The sequence below is a fragment of the Cricetulus griseus genome, chromosome 3 (assembly GCF_003668045.3).
Source record: "Cricetulus griseus strain 17A/GY chromosome 3, alternate assembly CriGri-PICRH-1.0, whole genome shotgun sequence".
Classification (NCBI taxonomy): Eukaryota; Metazoa; Chordata; class Mammalia; order Rodentia; family Cricetidae; genus Cricetulus; species Cricetulus griseus.
Window position 1 is genome coordinate 243,786,427 of NC_048596.1, and position 19,250 is coordinate 243,805,676.

The 19,250-nt window shown below is 42.6% G+C and overlaps 2 protein-coding genes across 2 annotated transcripts; one reads left to right on the forward strand and one right to left on the reverse strand.

Annotated features, from left to right (window-relative positions):
* Window positions 1-1,072: 1,072 nt before the first annotated feature.
* On the reverse strand, window positions 1,073-2,275 carry LOC100771303 (NKAP-like protein). The gene has a single exon (XM_035442861.1). It carries the CDS (start codon window positions 2,273-2,275, stop codon window positions 1,073-1,075), a length of 1,203 nt encoding a protein of 400 aa, XP_035298752.1.
* A 5,055-nt stretch (window positions 2,276-7,330) lies between these two features.
* LOC100771017 (zinc finger protein with KRAB and SCAN domains 3) lies at window positions 7,331-18,144 on the forward strand. The gene is made up of 3 exons (XM_027409553.2): window positions 7,331-7,747; window positions 10,889-11,045; window positions 15,755-18,144. Exons 1-3 carry the CDS (start codon window positions 7,331-7,333, stop codon window positions 16,615-16,617), a joined length of 1,437 nt encoding a protein of 478 aa, XP_027265354.1. The 3' UTR covers window positions 16,618-18,144.
* Window positions 18,145-19,250: the final 1,106 nt, after the last annotated feature.

The window sequence follows — 19,250 nt, forward strand, 5'->3', positions numbered from 1 at the left end:
ACTCTCAAGTACTGCTACTGGGAGAAAATACCTCAACTTCCTAAGGATTGCAGATAAACATAATATACATACGTTTATATCTATTTTCAAACTAAACTAGGCTTTGATGTTCAGAATTTATGAACTCTCTCTTTCAGAAAGTGGTTATAAAAATTCTACTATTTCAGCAATAGTACATTTTAACAGATCAGAATAGTGTTATCATTAGCCTGTACATCATTTTAATTTGCTTATATGCATCCCATTTTCGCCAAACCCATGATCTTCCCATTGGCAATAGGTGGGAGCAGAGCAAAACTGTGGCATAGGGTCAGATGAAAAGCAATACTATTTTAATTTTACAATGCACAGCAACTGACAGTGCTACTTTCATATTATGAAGAAACAGCATTGCAGCAAAGAAAATGTCCAACCCCTTCAAGAAGAAATGCTCTTTCAAGAGATTTGGCAGCTCTCTCTCTCTCTCTCTCTCTCTCTCTCTAAGGAAAACCATTCTAAAGAAAATGAGCCATGGAAAAGGAAGATAGAGAAAAAGCCCAAGTTCTATTAACATTATGCTGGAAACAGTTTCCAAGATTTTGAAATAATAAAACTGAGTTTCTTTAACCAAGTCTGTTATGGGACACAGTCCATTTAATCCAAATGGGTCCAAATGGTTTCTTTCTTAGGTATCGCTCTCAAGTTCTTTTTTGCCCTCCTAGGGCAAATGACTCCAAAAGGTAAAGTCCTCCTGGTGGGGGTTGGAATCACAGTAGCAGATGTGGATGGGGGCACACTTCTGTTTAGTAGCACTAACTTTTGTTCTGCAAAAGACCTTGCATGTGCACAAAACCATGGAAGGATACAGAAGACATTTTGCTTTTGGGGGAGGGTGGTAAATCAGGGACTGGAGTGACATTCACCTTTTTATTCATTCCCGGCAATGCTTGTAAAAATTTCTAACGACGGTTCAAAAAGTGTTTCAGTAATACAGTAAGTACAATATCACCGGCAAATGGTAATGCCATTTACTATTAGTTTAGCCAAACAAAACCCTTGTGGTTAAATGTCCGGCAGTGGAACAAACAAGTTCTCATTTGTCATCTTTCCCTTTTGTCTTTCTGTATACCATTTCCCGAAAACTGGCTAGGATCTTATTCTCTCTCTTCCGCCTCTCTTCTTGGTTAAAGGATGCAAGAGCTCTTTTCTCATCAGCACTGTAGATCTGGTTCTCTTTACGCAGTCTTACAGCCTCCATTCGGCGATGCCTGCTACCGCTCATGACATAACCTGAACATTCAAATGAGGCGATCTCTTCACTGGTCAACCCAATTTCACCCCTTCGTGGGATACGCTTTCCAGCTTTTACATATTCAGCCATAGCTGCACCTTCACCTGGAAGCAGAGCGTGGCCATAGTTCAAAGGTTTCTCATCTTGAGAGGTATGTATTACAGGTGCTTCTGGGCCTATTAAATCCATGGCATCTGCACTCATCGACTGTTCCATCCACGCATCTTCTGGCAATTCCCTTTCTAAAGCTTTGTAGTTTATGTCACCATAATCTTTTTTAGTCCTCCTCTTCTTCTTGAGTTGTTTTGCCCGGTGTTTCTTTTTCTTCTCTTTCTTCTTGGTTTTAAATTTCTTTCTATCACCACCAGAGCTAGAATGAATGTCAGAGTCAGAATCGCTATCATTATCACAATACTTTCTATGTTTCCTTTTGGAAAGCTTTTTCTTCCTTTTTCTCTTTGTTGAATGACTGGTCTTTGACCTTTTGTCTTCATTGGTGAAATCTGAACTGCTGCTCTTCTGATTCTTCACCTCATCTTCAGCTGGGGTATGTTCATCAGAATCTGGCTCCGGAAACTTGGGTGACAGTCCCCATACCTCAGGTGCTCCCAGCTCCCCAATCCTCTCTCTTTCCTTCAGCCTCCTTAGCCTATAGCTCTCCTCCTTTTCCTTTTCCTGGTCCTCCGCCCACAAACGGTCTCCCGCATAGTGGTGGCAGCGGTACCCGCCACAGATGGAAGGGGGGGACGAAGAGGCAAACGTGCGGATCCCTGGCGGTGGAGGTCGCTCTCCAGACCTGGGGCGGCTGACCCAGTGCGCTAGGCGGGGCCCCTCTGTTCCCCGAGGAGGCCGGAGCCCCTCGAACGCGCTGAGGTGAAGGCCGAAACCGCCTCCCCGAGGGGATCGTCGAGTCTGTAACACCGACAGTGGGCTGTCCGAGTCACGTCGTCGTTTCTGAGAGCCCAGACTGTCCTCATTAGGGCGGGATCGGGACACAGGCGACATGGGCCGATTTCAAACCGCCAACGCCGCGGTTACTCCAAGAAGCCACATCACGGAGCGCAAAGGACTACCGCGCGGTAGCAACGGCGCAGGCGCACTAGGAACGAGCGGGATGACGCACTAGATTCAGTTCTGCCCTGTGGACCTAGACAGTCCTAGTCAGTACTTGGGCGTCTCCAGGAGGCTGCGCAAGAGCCCCTCTTCAGCATCTGTGAAATGGACGCTCACTCATTCCATTTTTCACGATTTACATTCCTTACATTGAACTCCCGGGGTAACTAAAGGGATTATCATTAATGGGTCCTTCTGCTGTATGTATGTATGTATGAACGTATATATGTATTTTCATTATTATTGTTGTTATTATTATGGTTTTTTTGAGACAGGGTTTTTCTGTGTTGTTGTGGCTGCCCTGGAACTCACTTTGTAGACCAGGCTGGCCTTGAATTCAGAGATCCGCCTGCTTCTGCCTCCTGAGTGTTGAAATTAAAGGAGTGAGCCACCACCACCCAGCTATTTTCTATTATTAAGTGGAGCATATGTAGCCCCAGCTGGCGTGGAGCTTGCTAGTCAGGGAAAGATGATCTTAAACTTCTGATCCTCCTGTCTCCACCACCCAAGCACCAAGATTAAAGGTTTTCATCACACCTGTGATGGCTAAGAACTTTAACTCTGCACCAGTCACCCCCATAGTAGCTGTTGATCTTTGCTCTAAAATTCCCCTGGGCTCCTAGTGGCCTGCATCCTCCCCAGAATGATCTTATTTATGTGAGATAGGAATGAAAGAATGGTGTGTCTGCTATGAGATAATTAACCACTTGCCCTGGCTTTATGTAACCCGCTTATCCCTGTGGGAAAGGGAAGGAAGAAGTTTTCTCTGTCTCCTGTAACAGAAGTGAGAGACAGTTAAGGGGAGTAGAGCTATGTTCCCACACAGCTGTGGATTCCATAGAAGGGAGATAATTGTAACGCCCACCTTAAATACTCTTCCCCTAGCCATCTACTGCTCTTGATTTGATTATAAGGCAGTTGTCCTTCCTGCTACTAGTAAGAATAAATTCATTTGATTTTAACCTAAACTTCATTTGAGTCTTGTCTTTCCCAGTGGATTCGAACTCTGTAATGTCTCCCCTACAATCCCCCTTTTAGTCTAAAAGAGGATTAAAATTTAACAGTGTAAAGTATCCAAAATTAACAATCATAAGGTGAAATATAAGAAGATACAGCAATCTGCTTATGTCACATCCTAACTATGTGTCTATTTTAACTAAACTCTAAAGTCATCTGAAGGAGGTGTCCAAGCCTGAACACCTCCTTCCAATCCCAACCATAAACAATAGAAGCTATCCCTGACTAGGTACATACACTATCCTAAGTGACAGCAATGGGGAAAAGGGTTTTTGTGTTTTACTGCCATGAGACTCACCATTCCACTTTCATTTCTGCCTTCACCTTTTCAGCTTAGTGAAGGATTCCTATTTACTCCAAGTAGCTTCCTGCTATTTTTGTTGCCATGTTCCTGGCAAAATGGACTAGGCCCTCAAACTGAGAGCCCAAATACATTTTTCTTAGGTTGATTCTTATTGTCAGATGTTTATCACAGCTATGAGAAAGTGACTGATACTACTGGTATATTAGTTAATTTTGTCACGTGACAATATCCCCAACAGCTTGGGAAGAAAGTTTTATTTTGGCTCATGGTTTGAGGTGGATTTTAGTCCATCATGGCAGAGAAGGTACGGTGGCAGTAGTATGAGGCAGGGGCTCTTCACATTTTGGCTAACTAGGAAGCAAAGAGAAGGAACACAGGAAGGAGCCAGAGAAAGATATAGCCTCTAAGGGCAAAACTACAAAGACCTACTTCATCCAGTTAGGCTTTGCATCCTAGTTTTTACCCATGCCCAAATTATATCATCATATAATGAATGCACCAAGACATTATACTACTTGTGGGCTATAGCCTTTGTGACCACCGTCTAGAAGGCACATGCTTTATTAATCTCCTAAGTTTTTCTGAATCTACTCAAATTGACAAGATGAATATTACAACTGGTTAAGCCAGAATGGGGCTTCACTGTGGGCTAAACTGCCATCCCTGTTCCTATCTCTTTTAGACCCACTTAATAGTTTTTGGACTGAATTATTCACTGATGAAGGAAGGTAGGCTTCTGCAATTAAGCAAGTTACTATGTGTCCCGACCTGCAGGACGTCAACCTGGGGCAAGAGAGTCAGGGATAGAGAATGGGGACAAGAGACGCAGAAAGAATGACCACAAGACAGGATTCTGATCAAGTGGCAAACTTTACTTTTCTCAGGCTAGCTTATATAGTCAGGATATGGGGAGGGGCAAAATGAGTTGTTTGTGCACCAGGTGTTGGTATAGGCAGGATATTAGGAAGCCACAAAGAGGATGTTTGGCAGGGTAAAGAATTCATGAGTAAGAGGTCCAGGGAGGGTTGCCTAGGTGACTGAACCTGTGGGTGGAGGACTGGGTCAAGTTGTTTCTTTTCTTGAGCTGAGGTTCTAAGGAGCTGCTATGTAAAGGTTAACTATGTGGCCTGCCAAGCATCACCTAGGATCTCATGCCAAGCCCTGAGATTTGGCCCCCAACAACTATGGAAACTTTGTGCAAGTCTATAGAGAATATTGTGATGGATACCCCTGTGCCTCTAATACAGCTTCAACAATTATCATGTTTGTGTTGTTTCCTTCTTTCTTTTTTGCTGAGTATTTGCTTCAAAAAACTCAGACATTTTAATGGTTCATCCATCTATACAGGTATTTCAATATAAAGTTCTAATGAATGACTTTAAAAATGATCGAGAGGCAGGACAGATGTCTTAGTAGTTAAGATCATTTGTGGTTCTTTCAGAGGCCCTGTGTTGGTTAGTTTTTGGCAACTTGACAAAAGTAAAGTAATCTAAAAAGAAGGAATCTCAATTTTAAAAAAGCCCCTATCATATTGACCTATAGGCAAGTATGTGTGGCATTTTCTTGACTGATGATTGATGTGAAAGAGCTGAGCCCACTGTGGGCTGTGCCATGCCTGGGCAGATAGTCCTGGGGCACATAAGAAAGCAGACAGAACAAACCAGGAGAGCAAGCCGGTAAGCAGCATTCCAGCAAGGATTCAGCAGCATTCCTCCAAGGTTCTGCTTCAGTTCTTGCCTCTGGGTATCTTGCCTTGAGTTCCTGCCCTGACTTCATGATGGACTGTGATTGGAACTTGTAATCCAAATAACCCCTTTCCTCCCTAGATATTGTTTCTGGTCATGGTGTTTATCACAGTAATAAAAACCCTAACTATGACAGGACTCCAGGATACCTGATGTCCTCTTCTGGCTTGTACAAGTGCCAAGCACATGTATGGCATATACATAGACACAGGTAAATAAAAATAAATATCACAAAATGATAGTATCATTCTAACAGCCAAATTGCCAATCGTTGCTTAATATTACTGAGTTCTAGTTTTCCACATCATCACAGCTGTGTCTTTACACAGTGTTACAGGCAGCTTACCAGAGATGACACTCAGACACAGCCTATAGCCAATTGAAGTCTTTATTCAGCTGACTGGGACCACACCCAAGTAACTGTTCATCAGACCTAGGTGTGGCCCCTAGTGTCCAGAACACCAGGTTTTTAGGGCAGAGACCTCCCTCATTGAGGAATCTCCCTCCCTGGGCAGCTGCAGTGGGGGCTTTGCAGAGTAAGCAGTTTGAAGCAAACAGAAACTAAGATAAGGGGTTAGCCAACTGGAGGGGGATTCTGCATAGACAGCTAAGATAAAGGGTTAGCTGGAGAAGGTTCTGCACAAACAAGCAATTTCAACAAAGGTTAGGTAAGTTAGATAGGGCATCCTGACCTTTGGTTGGGTAGTTTTCCATGGGCTATCCCAAAGAGATCAGATTCTAGTTAAACCTGGAAACAACCTCAGCAGGAATAGAAGATGGAGGAACCTGTGATAGTGATCTGGCCATTTCACAACTGTTGTTTTTTTTTCTAATCTGAGTTAAATAAAGTTTATCATTGCACCTGGCTGATCTATTGGGTTCCTTTGAATTGAAGACAATGTGCCTTTCTCAGGTTTGGTAGTCTCTGCATCTAACACTTGTGCTAGTGTGTCAGTTAGGGCTGCAGAGAAACAGGAAGAAATGAAGTGGGAACGGGATGTGCCTGAGGCTGGGGACTAGAGCGTTTCTGGGAGTGCACAGAGGCAACTTGGATGCTTGCCATGCACAAGCTTTGTTGCCCAAGCGTTCAGAAGAGTTGGCCTCCCTAGTTATTTGGGCAGGAGCCACAGCAGTGGCTGCACTGGCGCTTTGCTGCCTATAGTGTTTTTTGAAGTGGTGGGAGGTGGTGTCTGGATGATTTTCTCTCAGGTAGTTTGGCCTGGAGAGGGAGGGAAGGGAGCAGCAGGAAGAGGGCAGGACTGGGGCCACCATAGTCTCCAGATAAGTGAGTGTCCTGCTTCTTTCGTGGTTTCTAGGAGGTACCAAATTTCCTACCATGTCCCACCTTTGCATTCTGCAAAGTCTACTTCCCAGCTCAATTTTTGTGTCAGCATTGTGACAACTATGAAGGCTAGGTTGACATCAGAAAGAATCAAAGACCCCTGGTAACTTAATTCCTGTGCTTAAACACCCACTCCTTTGACTCGGGAGTTACAGTCCTTTCCCCAACAATCCTCCCTTGCGTGGAGGTACTGATAGAGTCACCAATGAGTTAATTCGGATAGAACCACTGAGAAGAGCATCCTAGAGAACCCAGGAAGCGGCTTGGGGGTCCCACAGCATTTCCTGTGCTTCAGTCAGTGTATGGATGCAGTTTCTTTGCCCCGGGGCATTCGTTTGGAATATTTATTGTGGAGTTAGGGTGGGGTGCAGAGGAGGACTCCAAAAAGGCAAGGATTGTTGGAGATACCCGTGCAGCTGTGCCTCTGGGTGTCCCCGGGAACCACGGGAGGAGACAGATCCAAACCGAGCTCCCATGTTTAGAGAATCCTCTTAGGATCCACAACTTGCAGGTAGCAGGGAGCCTAGGCTTGGCGCAGAATGGCTAGAGAGCCGGGAGCAAGCACAGCTCTAAACGTTCAATCTGCAGAAGAGGGCACTGGGCTTCTGGTGGTGAAGGTGGAACAGGAAGAGGCTTTTCCCTTGCCAGAGGAGGCCAGTTGGATGGGCAGCCCTGGGCACGACCGCTCCCGACAGCGCTTCCGCGCCTTCCGCTACCCGGAGGAAGCCGGACCCCGGCAGGCACTGAGCCGGCTCCGAGAGCTCTGCAGACAGTGGCTGCGGCCAGATATGCACAGCAAGGAGCAGATCCTGGAGCTGCTGGTGTTGGAGCAATTCCTGACCATCCTGCCAGGGGAGCTGCAGGCCTGGGTGCGCGAGCAGCACCCCGACAGCGGGGAGGAGGTGGTGGCGCTGCTGGAGTACTTGGAGAGGCAGCTGGATGAGACACCTCCACAGGTAGAAGGAACAGGTTTAGGGTCTGACACCTATGCCCTGTGCCTTCCAGAAACCTCAAGCAACATTCAAGGGAGGCATTGCTTAGAACACTCGAAGTATCAGTCTGAACTGGGAACCTGAGGCAACCAATGAAGTGACCTGGACCCCTCAGAATAGTTAAAAGCACAAAGGAAAGTACAAGGATTGGGAAGAACTCAGTCCTAGTGAAACCGGGTAGAATGTGCTGAGCAGAGTGGTGAAAGGTTAGATAGGGACTTCTTAACTCGTGTGCTGAGTAAGACCCAAGGACAGGTTTGAGCACAGTGACAATAGGCACTAAGGACTTTGTAGGTCTTTTCTTGACTTGTCACATGTGACATCTTTAGTGCTGTGGTGCTTATGCCACCTTGCTTTGGTGTTCTCATTGACAGTTCTACAGTTTTCTTAGAATCTAGAAAGGATTTTTTTCCTATCCAAACTCACGAACCCCTTGTTTGATCGTGTGGTAGAAAATGGGCTGTTTTTAACTTCCATCTTCTGGCCTTAAAAACAATACGTGTGTGTGTGTGTGTGTGTGTGTGTGTGTGTGTGTGTGCAATTGTATACATATCAACAATGTGTCTCCATTATATTTGCCACCAACTCGCCCCCCCCTCCTATTTCCCCCAACCACCTTTCTCCCTTTCATACAACTCCTGCTTTTACTAAGTCCAGTTAGTGCCATTAGCTGGAATATTGACTGATCATGTTTTCTTGATTTTGATCAGGTAGCCATAGCTGCAGTGAGTCCCTGAGTTAATAACAATGTCTTTTCAGAAGGCAGCATTTAGCAATACTCTTCTCCATCCTAGGTTTTTATGTTCTTTCTGCCCCATCTTCCCTGAGCCCCAGAAGGTAGAGGTTGATGTAGATGTTTTATTCAAGGATGAGTAGTCAACAGCGGTATGCTCTCAGCTCTTTGACCAGTTGAGTCTTCTCATTAACCACTACCCCCTGTATAGGGAAGAATCTCTGGCTAAGGTTGAAGGCAGCACTAATCTATGCATATAAACACATTTTACCTGTTTTAGGAGATTTTCTCTTTGCAGCCTCCAGCATCTTTGTGTCAGAGGACACATGATTAGAACCTTCTAACTAGTGACCAGGAGGCCAAGGTTCTGGACCTGGAGTTGCTGTCCTGTATTCTGTAACCGTGGAAAGTCAGTTCAAGTCTTAGAACTTTATTCTCTGTAAAAGATGTAGGAAATTCTGAGCATCTTTTTATTATCCATGTTTGCAAGGAAACTAAACTTTAATGAGGATGTACCACCTATTATACTCTGTTAGTTGGTTTTACATAACACAATCAAATTTGTTAGTTTCTTAAGAACCCTGTTGGATGGGATTACTATGTTTATTTTTAAGACAAGATGTTTATACTTTTATAGATTTTTCCCATCAGCTGCATAACAGAAGAGAGACAGAGCGAGGGAGCAATTTAATGGTTACCTCATAGGCTCTGCAGCTCCAGCCTGAGCTCCCATCGTAGCATTGCTACGTAGGCACTGGATAACAGGGACAAGATGCTTAAACTGGGGCCCAGTTTCCAGTTACAAAATTCCAAACAATTCCAAATTTTATTGAGGGAGGTCCCTGCAGGTGTCATACAGGGAACTGAACCATGAGAAGAGATAAGAATGAAACCCCAGTGCCGAATGATTTTTGTCAACCTGGATTGGACTTTGGGGAGTCTAATAACAGGCTCTTTATTTACAATGCATTTAAGACCAGTATACTTTGAAAAAGTTTCCTAGTGTAATACAATCCTCATTGTACAAGGAAGTATAATTACACTGACACTTAACTCAGAGTATATGTCAATTCTTTTTTTATTTTTATGAAAATTTATTCTTATTAAAGAAAATATCATAAGTGAAGTACAGAACAATAAAGAAAAATCATGGCTTTGTCATTACCCAAGCATAACCATTGCTAACTTCTTGATATATTTGATTTCTTGATACTTTGATTTCTCCTCTGTATGTAGATTTTAAAAGAATTCTAGAACTAGGTTATATATGGAGATTTGATTCATTTTTTTCCTAACATTTATCTTGTATTTTTCCTGTTGCAAAGTAATTTTTACCAAAGAGTATCACATGGAAGTCTATATTATGTTAGTATTTGTGCATGTGAGTTAAAATGTCTCTGAAGTAGATTATAGTTATGTATCTACTATTGTGTGATAATAAGTGTGTTTTGCATATTGCTTCAATCTTAGAATTAATGTCCTTTTTCTCGTTTGTAGAGAAGGCTGGACTTGAACTTGCTGTGTAGCCAAGGCTGCCCTGAAATTCTTGATCCCTTTTTCCTCTGCCTCCAAAGTGCTAGGATCATAGGCATGCACAACCATTCCCAGCTCCCAGAATTAGTTCTTTAGAATATGGTGTTTAAAAATCTCTAGTTTATCACCCAGTGTATCAACTACAAGTTCTGTTTCTATATTGTTGATAATATGCTAAATATGCATTTTTGGTTTTCTGGGGTACAATGGATATGATCACAATTAAATGTAATTGGAATCAGCCCATTAGTTTATGCTTTAAGTACTCCCTTCTAGGTTTATCTACAGAGCAAAAATATGCTCGAGGCCAGGCCTTCTGTCTTATGTATGTAATCATAGTTGCTATTTCAATTCTTTCAAGAAGATGGTTTTAGAGATAGGCTACCTGTTCTTGTTTAAGGGCCTAAAGGTCTGGGCTGGTCTCAGTAATACAGATAGCATAGTGATCATTTGGGTCATTGTGGGAGCTTTGGGGAGCCTCTGGCTAGAAGGGTCATTTAGATTACTAGCCACCTCTGGTCTTGGTTGTAAGAGCTAGCTATGGCCTGGCCCAACAGATAACACAGATCACTAGGCAGCTGATCAGATTTCTGGATGGAAGAAAAGGTCTTTCCCACTGGAAAGACAATCCTGTATGCTTAACATTCCTGGTTTCTCTGGAGATCTATGGAGGCAAGGATCTTCATGCTATGCTCCCATCAGTTCACAGGGCTGTCTGTACTTCAATGAGTTAATATTTGTGAAGCTCTTAGAATCAGTGCCCGATAATAGAATGTCCTCACACAAAGTGTGATGGGAAAGTTTGATTGAATAAATAAAAGTAAATGAATGACTTTTAGGTCCCTACTGGTGAATGGAGTCGAGAACTTCTCTGCTGCAAGGTGGCATTGTTAATGCCATCCCAGAACTCACAAAGTAGCCACTCCCAGCCAATGAAGTGTCTGCTCAAGCATGAGTCTCAGGAATCTTTGGAATGTTCACCCTTACAAGCAAGAGGTGAGAGAATGTGTGTGTGTGTGTGTGTGTGTGTGTGTGTGTGTGTGTGTTGGGAGGGATCCATCTCAGGGCCTTGTGCATAAGTGAGCATGCTACTACTGACTTCATTTAGTTTCATTGAATGGTCACCTAAGAGATGGATCTATTTGACAGTTACTTTCTATGCCCACCACCAATTAATTCTAAGACTGAAACTCAAAGGGAAATAAAAAAATAACAGAAAACTTTCCTAACTAATCCTGTGAATGATAATATGTAATTAAAATTGATATCTGTAAAGAATTAGTCTAGTTTTAGAAACATACTGACCTCAGTTTGTTGTTGTTGTTGTTGTTGTGTGTGTGTGTGTGTGTGTGTATGTGTGTGTGTGTATGTGTGTGTATGTCTGTATGTATATAGGTAAGCATATCTTTAGTGGCTTCTCTACCATAGCCAGTGTTGTTTGACACCAGGAATAGAGCCATTAGCAAAACTGAATTTTTGCTCAGATAGATCTTAAATTCTAGTGGTACAAGATAGCAAAAAAAAGTCAATAGTGCAATTTTGAATATTCAAGAGGGCTACAAAGAAAATAAGGTCAAATGTGTAAAGTCAGAGTATCTCAGTGTCTTAGTTTCTTTCCTATTGCTGTGATAAGACACCATGGCCAAGCCTACTTACATTTTTGGTTGTGTGTGTGTGTGTGTGATGGCTCTAACAACTGAGCCATCTTTCCAGCCCGAAAGGCTACTTAAAGAAGGAAGAATTTATTGGGAGGGTCTTGCTTACAATTTTAGAGGGTTAGAGTTCATGACTATCATGATGGTAGGGGTATGGCAGCTGCATTCAGACATGGCACTGGAGTCTGAGAGCTTACATTTTGATCCATAAGCATAAGGCAGAGAGAGCTACCTGGGGATGGTATAGGCTTTTGAAACCTCAAAGTCTATCCCAGTGACACACTTCCTCAAATAAGGCCATACCTCCTAATCCTTCCCAGACAGTTCTACCAACTAGAGATGAAGTATTCAAACCATTTGAATGTATGGAAGCTGTTCTCATTCAGACCTAGAAATAGTAGAACTGTTGTAAATAAAACCGATTAAACTGCAAAGTATGGAGGCTGGATCCCAGAGTGGATCGTATCTTGAGTGTCCTTCTGTCTTATTGATCCAGGTCCCTGGGGTAGCTCAGGGGTGCAGGAGTAGGGGAGAGTCTGTGATAGTTGCCAGGCCCACTTCTCCACCCCAGATGAGCTTCTCCCCCTCTTCAGCATCTTCCTTACTGGTGGTCCTCCTATTAGGTCCTTGTGATGGCTTGAATAAGAACGGCCCCCATAGGTTGATATATTTGAATGGCTAGTCATCAAGGAGTGGCACTATTTGAAAATGATAAGGAGGTGGAAGTATGTCACTGGGGGGGGGGCTTTGAGGTTTCAAAAGGCCATGTCAGATCCAGAGTCTCTCTGTTTGCCTACAGATCAGGCTATTGTTTTTAGCTACTGCTCCAACACCATACCTACCTGCTGCCATGCTCCCCGCCACAATGAAAATGGACTAAACATCTGAAACTGTACACAAACCTCAATTAAATGCTTTTGTTTATGTGAGTTGCCTTGGTTGTGGTGTCTCTCATAGCAATAAAACAGTGACTAAGATGGTCTTTTTCTCTGCAGTTCTCCATCCTCATCCTAAGTTTACACCTGTCTTAGAGTTTCTCACCATTTCTTATCAGCAGAAGTCTTTATTTTGGGCTCACTTATGGGGACTCTTCTGTTCTCTGGCTAACTTGGAGGATTCTCTGTGTTCACAGAACTCTTGTAGACCATTCATTGCTTTGATCAGGCCCTTCATTGGTGGGGCTCCTTTTTTTAATAAGAACAATTCAAGAAATGCAAATTAAAGGATTTTTTGGTGATAATGGTAGTTTAGGTGTTTTGTTTTGTTTTTGTCAAGCTGAGGGCTTCATACATGCTAGGCAAGTTCTCTGCCATTCAGCTACTTCAGAAGCCCTATTTTGTTGTTTTAAAGTATAATAATGTTTTAAAGTATACTCTCAGTGAGGGACATAAACAGGGGGATTCTGCCTTCAAAGACTTATAGTTGAAGGGGACAGATACAGTATATCCTTTTGGGCTACTAAAGTGGTGATTACATAACCTAGGTTTCCATATTCATTCAGGTTTTCATGTCCTGCTTGAAGTTATTAGTGTTTGGGGTGGTAATACTATTCTCTAATTTTCCTCCTGATTTTTTTCTTATCCCAGACTCCAGTTTTATGAATTAAAAAATTAATAATGAGCCCTTGCCTTCAGTTTGCCAAATGAAAGCACACATCTTTGGAAGTCTGGAAATGGTTTCATAGAACCCCGTTTTCTAAGCCTTTTCATTTCCTGGGACATTTATACATTCATAGGGAAAGTACTAACTCTCAGGAATGTAGTAGTTCCTACCATTGATAAAGTCACATGAAAGCACATGCCTTAATGCACGCAGTAGTTTCCACTTTTGACAGTTTGTTTCTTTTTGAGACAAGGTTTCTCAGGCCAGATTTGACTTGAACTGAGATCTTCATTGTTTGGTCTCCCGAGTGCTTAGATTACAGGCATTCACTCTTGTGCTTGGCTAAGAGTTTTGTATATAGAGTTAAGTAAGTGGAGGTGTGCCTTAAAGACTTGCCCCCGCTTTGTAAGAGCCCCTTTAAGCAGCTTGTATGTAACATTCCATGTGCCTCAGTTTGGAAGTATGAGAAGGAGGTACTAATGGGATCACTTATATTTTTAGGGATTGCTGACCCTCTCACATGGGTGGACAGAGCAGGATTAATCTCAGATGAAACTCTATAGAGATCTCTATAGAGAGATACCAGGCAGGAGAGCTCTGGTATCCTAGTTTCCTTGGGTAAAAATGGACAGGCACTATCTGCTCCTAAAGTCTTTTCTTTTGTGTGTTATTTGAGTCAGGTAGTGGTAACACACACCTTTGATCCCAGCACTTGGGAGGCCGTGTCAGGTGGATCTCTGTACATTCAAGGCCAGCCTGGTCTACAGAACAAGTTTCAGGACAGCCAGGGCACACAGAGGAAACCCAGTCTTGGAAACACAAAAACCAAACAAAGAAGCTATTTGATTCTTAGAAGCAGTTTTCTGTGTTTAGTTTCAGAATTACCATTTCTGAGTCCTGTTAATGACCAGTTGTTTAACTAACTCTTAAAACCCTCTGGATCTTGCTTTGTCTCTACTGCTGGCCCATGAGTGGGAGGGAACAGAGGCGAGTGAGTAGGTTTAGACTGCTCCTAGTTGTACGGAGACAGCTCTGGGGGTGGAGGCAGTTTAAGTTTTACATTTCCCTTTATTCCAGAGAAGGAGATATAAAGCCTGGGGACAGTAGCTGGGGAAGCACCTAATTTGCATTAAATACTATGCTCCTATCATAAAGTTCCTAGCACAATGTCTAGTTACCATATGTGCAGCAAGGGGAGAGCTCTAACAGGGAACTGTGCCAAAGGTCACACTAGAGACAAGTCAGGCATCCAGGCTTATGGACAGCTATCAGATAAGGTCAGGCCTGCAGGCCTAGAGACCTAATCTAAAAGGGCAGGTGGAAACAGGAAGTCTTATTGGGGAGGGAGTCCTCCATGTTGCTGAGCTTGGAGAGAGCTGCCAGGCCATGCTAGACTGCAACCTGTGACCAGCAAGGCTTCCCAACAGGACACTTCAGGATGTGGGTCACAAAGTCATAGTCTGGGAGTCTAGAAGTGACCTTAGGTGCTGATTATTGTCCCTGACCTTAGAGATGAGAGTGTCAAGTCACAGAAGGTAAAGTGACTTATCAGAAGCCACAGAGTTCTTTGATGGTGCCTAGAACTTAAACCCCCTTGTCACTGAATGTTGGGAACAGAGGTGACAATGCATATCACAGCAGTACCTCCTTTCTTTAGGCTTCTGAGCCTAAAGCCTATCTAGAGAAAAAGGGAATACAGAAAAATATGTTTAGAACCTACTATTCTAAACACTGGAAAGGGTTTATAAAGCCCCCAAAATGACACTTTTCATGTTTTATTAAATGGCTTTTAGGAATTTTTTTGTTGATTGGTTGGTCATTCGGTTTCAAGGTCTTGGTCCTCATAACCTTCCTCCCACTTCCTGTTTTTCCATTTAATTCTGATTCCCACCAGGTTTCTTTCCTCACCAGCATTCCTGTCCCTTTATTCCCACCCTTATTTCTGCATTGAAATAATAAGTTTAAATATTAAAATGTTAAATTAATGTAATTTAAATCACATTAAATTATGTAATTAGCCAGCATATCAATAAACATTTAATAATATATTAATTAATTAAATTTTTGCAGATTTTTAAAATTTGAATTAGAAACACGATTGTTTTACACATGACAATCCCAGTTCCCTTGTCTCTCCTATCCTCCCTTACTACACCCCCCCAACTAAAACCCTACCTATCACATATCCTTTCTGATTCCCTTGGATGGTGAGACCTTCCAAAGGGTGTTATCAGAGTCTATCATATTCTTTGGGATAGGGCCTAGGCCCACCCCCGTGTGTCTTGGCTCAGTGATTAATTTATTTATTAAAGCAAACTATTAAGTGTTTAATTTAAATATTTATCTTTGGCATCAGAGAGCTCTGTAACTTTTGCCTTGGTTGCTGTTTTTCTCAGAGTTTTCTCCCATGCAAAGCATAGTTAATACTTGCTGACAATTGTGTTTCAGGTCTGGAAATGAAGCCTGAAACCAGGGACTTGCATCCAGCTGAGGAATACACAGAACATAAGCCTGAGCAGCCAAGGTCCCTCCTGGCTGAAGACACTGTTGGGATTCCTGCAGGTGCAGAAACCAGTGAACAGGAAGGCAAGTTACAGACAACACAGAAGAATGCCACAAGGAATAAGCGACACTATTGCCCCGAATGTGGAAAGACTTTTGCCCAAAGTTCAGGTCTGACCAAACACAGAAGAATCCACACTGGAGAGAAGCCCTATGAATGTGAAGACTGTGGTAAGGCCTTCATTGGGAGCTCTGCCCTTGTCATTCATCAGAGAGTACACACTGGTGAGAAGCCATATGAGTGTGAAGAATGTGGCAAGGTATTCAGTCACAGCTCAAACCTCATCAAGCACCAGAGAACCCACACTGGGGAAAAGCCCTACAAGTGTGATAACTGTGGGAAAACCTTCACCCAGAGCTGCAGCCTCCTTGAACATCACAAAATTCACACCGGGGAGAAGCCATTCCAGTGCAACTTGTGTGGCAAAGCCTTCAGGCGGAGCTCACATCTCCTGAGACATCAGAGGATCCATAGTGATAAAACTGCTCACACGCCTCTGCACAGAGAGGCCTGGGAAGGTCAGAGTAGGGTGGAAAGCCAGTGGGATGATACTGAAACTCCCATGACTTATCAGTGCAATGAGTGTGAAAGAAGCTTCACTCAGAATAGAAGCCTTATTGAACATAAAAAAATCCACACTGGTGAGAAACCTTACCAGTGTGGTGCATGTGGAAAAGGCTTTACCCGTACTTCATATCTTGTTCAACACCAGAGAAGCCATGTGGGGAAAAAAATTGTATCACAGTGACCTGTACCATACCTGCCAGAGTTGGTGCCCATGTGACAGTGAGCTGAAGACACTCTGGAGCCCTTACTAACTGCAGAGGGAGGATGTTGCCATTGCACACCATCTAGTGTTAGATATTATAATATGACTGAGGTGAATTAACTTTTATATCCTAAAAGTAACTGGAGTAAGACTCACTAATAGGCAGATATGGGAGTGTTTTCTGGATGAGGTAGCAATACAGTGTTTTGCTCCCACTCTGGATCTACAAGGTCTTCCAAAACAGTTGCTCTTAGCCAGCACATTTTTTTTTCTCCTGGATGGATGGTTCCAGATTTGGGGGCATATTGTTCTTTCATGTTTTGGTCAGATTCCTGAGGTCTTGGGTCCCTATTATGCATTGTGTATAGATGCTAGTAGAATTTACTACAGGGACTGATGAAATGACCTTCAAAACTCTGAAAATCTGTGTCTAGATATCTGAAGAAGTTCTAATTTGGGCCATTTGTGTTTGCATCTAATTTGCTGAGGTTCTAACTGCTGAGTTAGTCCTACAGTTTTCATAGTAAGGACATAATATTACAGAATTTGAATTGGTGCCTCCATATACGTTCACGAGGATAAAGAGTATAGTAAGAATACCTGAAGCAATTTCTGAAGACATAGGGGGACTTCCTTGTCCATAAAACTCCATTAGTGTACATTTAATTTTTCAATCTTTACAGTGAAAGCTTTCAGTCAGGTAAATAAAAAGCAATCCTATCTTCATAGGATAAAATATTTAGTTTGAATTTCTATTGCTGGGAAAGACACCATGATAAACAAACAAACAAACAAAAAACCCTGAGGTGGATGGGTGGGGGTCTATTTCAACTTAGAACTCATTTGTTACACTCCATCACTGTGGGAAATCAGGGTTGGAGCAGAGACAGGGACCTGGAAGCAAAAACTGAAGCAAAAGCCACGGAGGAATGTTGCTTACCAGCTTGCTCCTAATGGCTTGCTCAGCATGCTTTATTTTAGCATCCAGGACTGCCAGCCCTGTGGTGGCATCGCCCACAGCTAGCTGGGCTTTTGACAACAATCATCAATCAAGAAAATACCCCATAGGCTTGCCCTATAGGTCAATCTGGTGGCAGCACTTTATAAGTTGAGGTTGCCTTTTTCCAAATGACTATTTGGTGTTGCACTGACATAAAACTAGCACAACAAATGATGATACAATTGAGGTCAATTCTATACTGCTCAGTGTATCTGTTACCTTTCTCAGGGCTGTGACCAAAAACCTAAGAAAGCAACTTAAGGAAGGAATGGGTTATTTAGGTTCATGGTTTGAGCTGATACATTATGGTAGGGAAGGCGTGATGGCAGAAATGTGAGGCAGCTGGTCACGCTATGTCTGAAAACAGGAAGCAGAGATCAATGCTGATGTTCTGCTGGCTTTCACTTTTTTTCCTTGTAATTCATTTCTGGACTTCAGGCCTCGGGATGGTGCTGCCCACATTCAGGCTGAGTCTTCTCTCCTGGATTAAAGCTCTCTGGACTCACCCTCGCAGATATGCCTGAACTGTGTATCCAAGTGGTTTAAAATTCAGTTAACAATGAAGATAGATAGTCACACTCAACATCTTGTTTCTCAGTTTTCCCATATGTTGGGCCTAGCCAAATTTTAGGACATATTTTGTATCCCTCTCCTCTTTATATTAAACTGAATCAAGGCTTCTGCCAGCTAAGTTGACACTTTGTTCAGGTCAGAAGATTCACACCAAATATTCATCATTATTACTTATGCCTTCAAAGCTGTCCTGTGGGTTGAAAGTGCAAGAACAGTAAGTAATAGGTGAGGTTACTGACCCCAGTGGAGACTGTAGGAGAAATCATGTCTGTTGGGAAGCAGGTTGAGAAATTTGGATGGATAGTGCTCCATAGGGTGAACCTGGGCAGTCAAGGCTCTGTGCTGTGAGTTAATCATAAGAAGTAAGGTTTTTATGATAGCTAACAAAGTCCAGCCAAATCATTTCTTGTTTTGAAGACTGACATGTTCTTCTGAGGTCCTTTTTGTGAAATGACACCATGCTTTAATAAATCATGAGCATGTTGTTCTGGTCTGCTCAAAAACAGCACCTGTTTTTGAATTCTTACTTTGAAGGCTCATGGGCTGACTTCTAGCTTCCAAAACTTAAGGTCTCTCCCCTTAATAGTTCCCTACACTCTTTTGTTGCCTTCATTATCCCTTCATTTCTGCCTTAAGACTAACTTAGTCTTCCAAAATTCTTTAGACTTATCCATGGAATCTTCTAGCATTTAATTTTTTCTTACTTATGCTGTCTTTATGACGCTACTAGGTAATTACTCTTCTCCTTTAATATTTTTCTAGGTTCACCCCTTTAAAGCCAGGTTGAGTCATGATATAAAGGTCAAGCAGATTTAAAATAAGTTATGTAACAATAAAATATTTAAAAATATTTGCTTATAGCCCTAAAACTTCAACACTCAAATTCTCTATGGACTACTTGGCTTATTTTTCTTTGGTCTTTAACTTGCTTGACAATTGCATGAATGCTTGTGAAGGGCTATAAATCAAGGGCTTTTACAAATCAGAAAACTTGGTGCTAGTGTGACTTCTTAACAAAGAAGCCCTGTGCCTCCTTTAA

What these genes read in the sequence shown, in the direction of transcription:
- LOC100771017 (XM_027409553.2), top strand. Translation starts at nt 7,331, where the DNA reads ATGGCTAGAGAGCCGGGAGCAAGCACAGCTCTAAACGTTCAATCTGCA. An exon ending in TGGATGAGACACCTCCACAG is followed by an intron (nt 7,748 to 10,888) that starts GTAGAAGGAACA and finishes AATGACTTTTAG; the next exon opens with GTCCCTACTGGTGAATGGAG. An exon ending in TTCACCCTTACAAGCAAGAG is followed by an intron (nt 11,046 to 15,754) that starts GTGAGAGAATGT and finishes ATTGTGTTTCAG; the next exon opens with GTCTGGAAATGAAGCCTGAA.
- LOC100771303 (XM_035442861.1), bottom strand. Translation starts at nt 2,275, where the DNA reads ATGTCGCCTGTGTCCCGATCCCGCCCTAATGAGGACAGTCTGGGCTCT.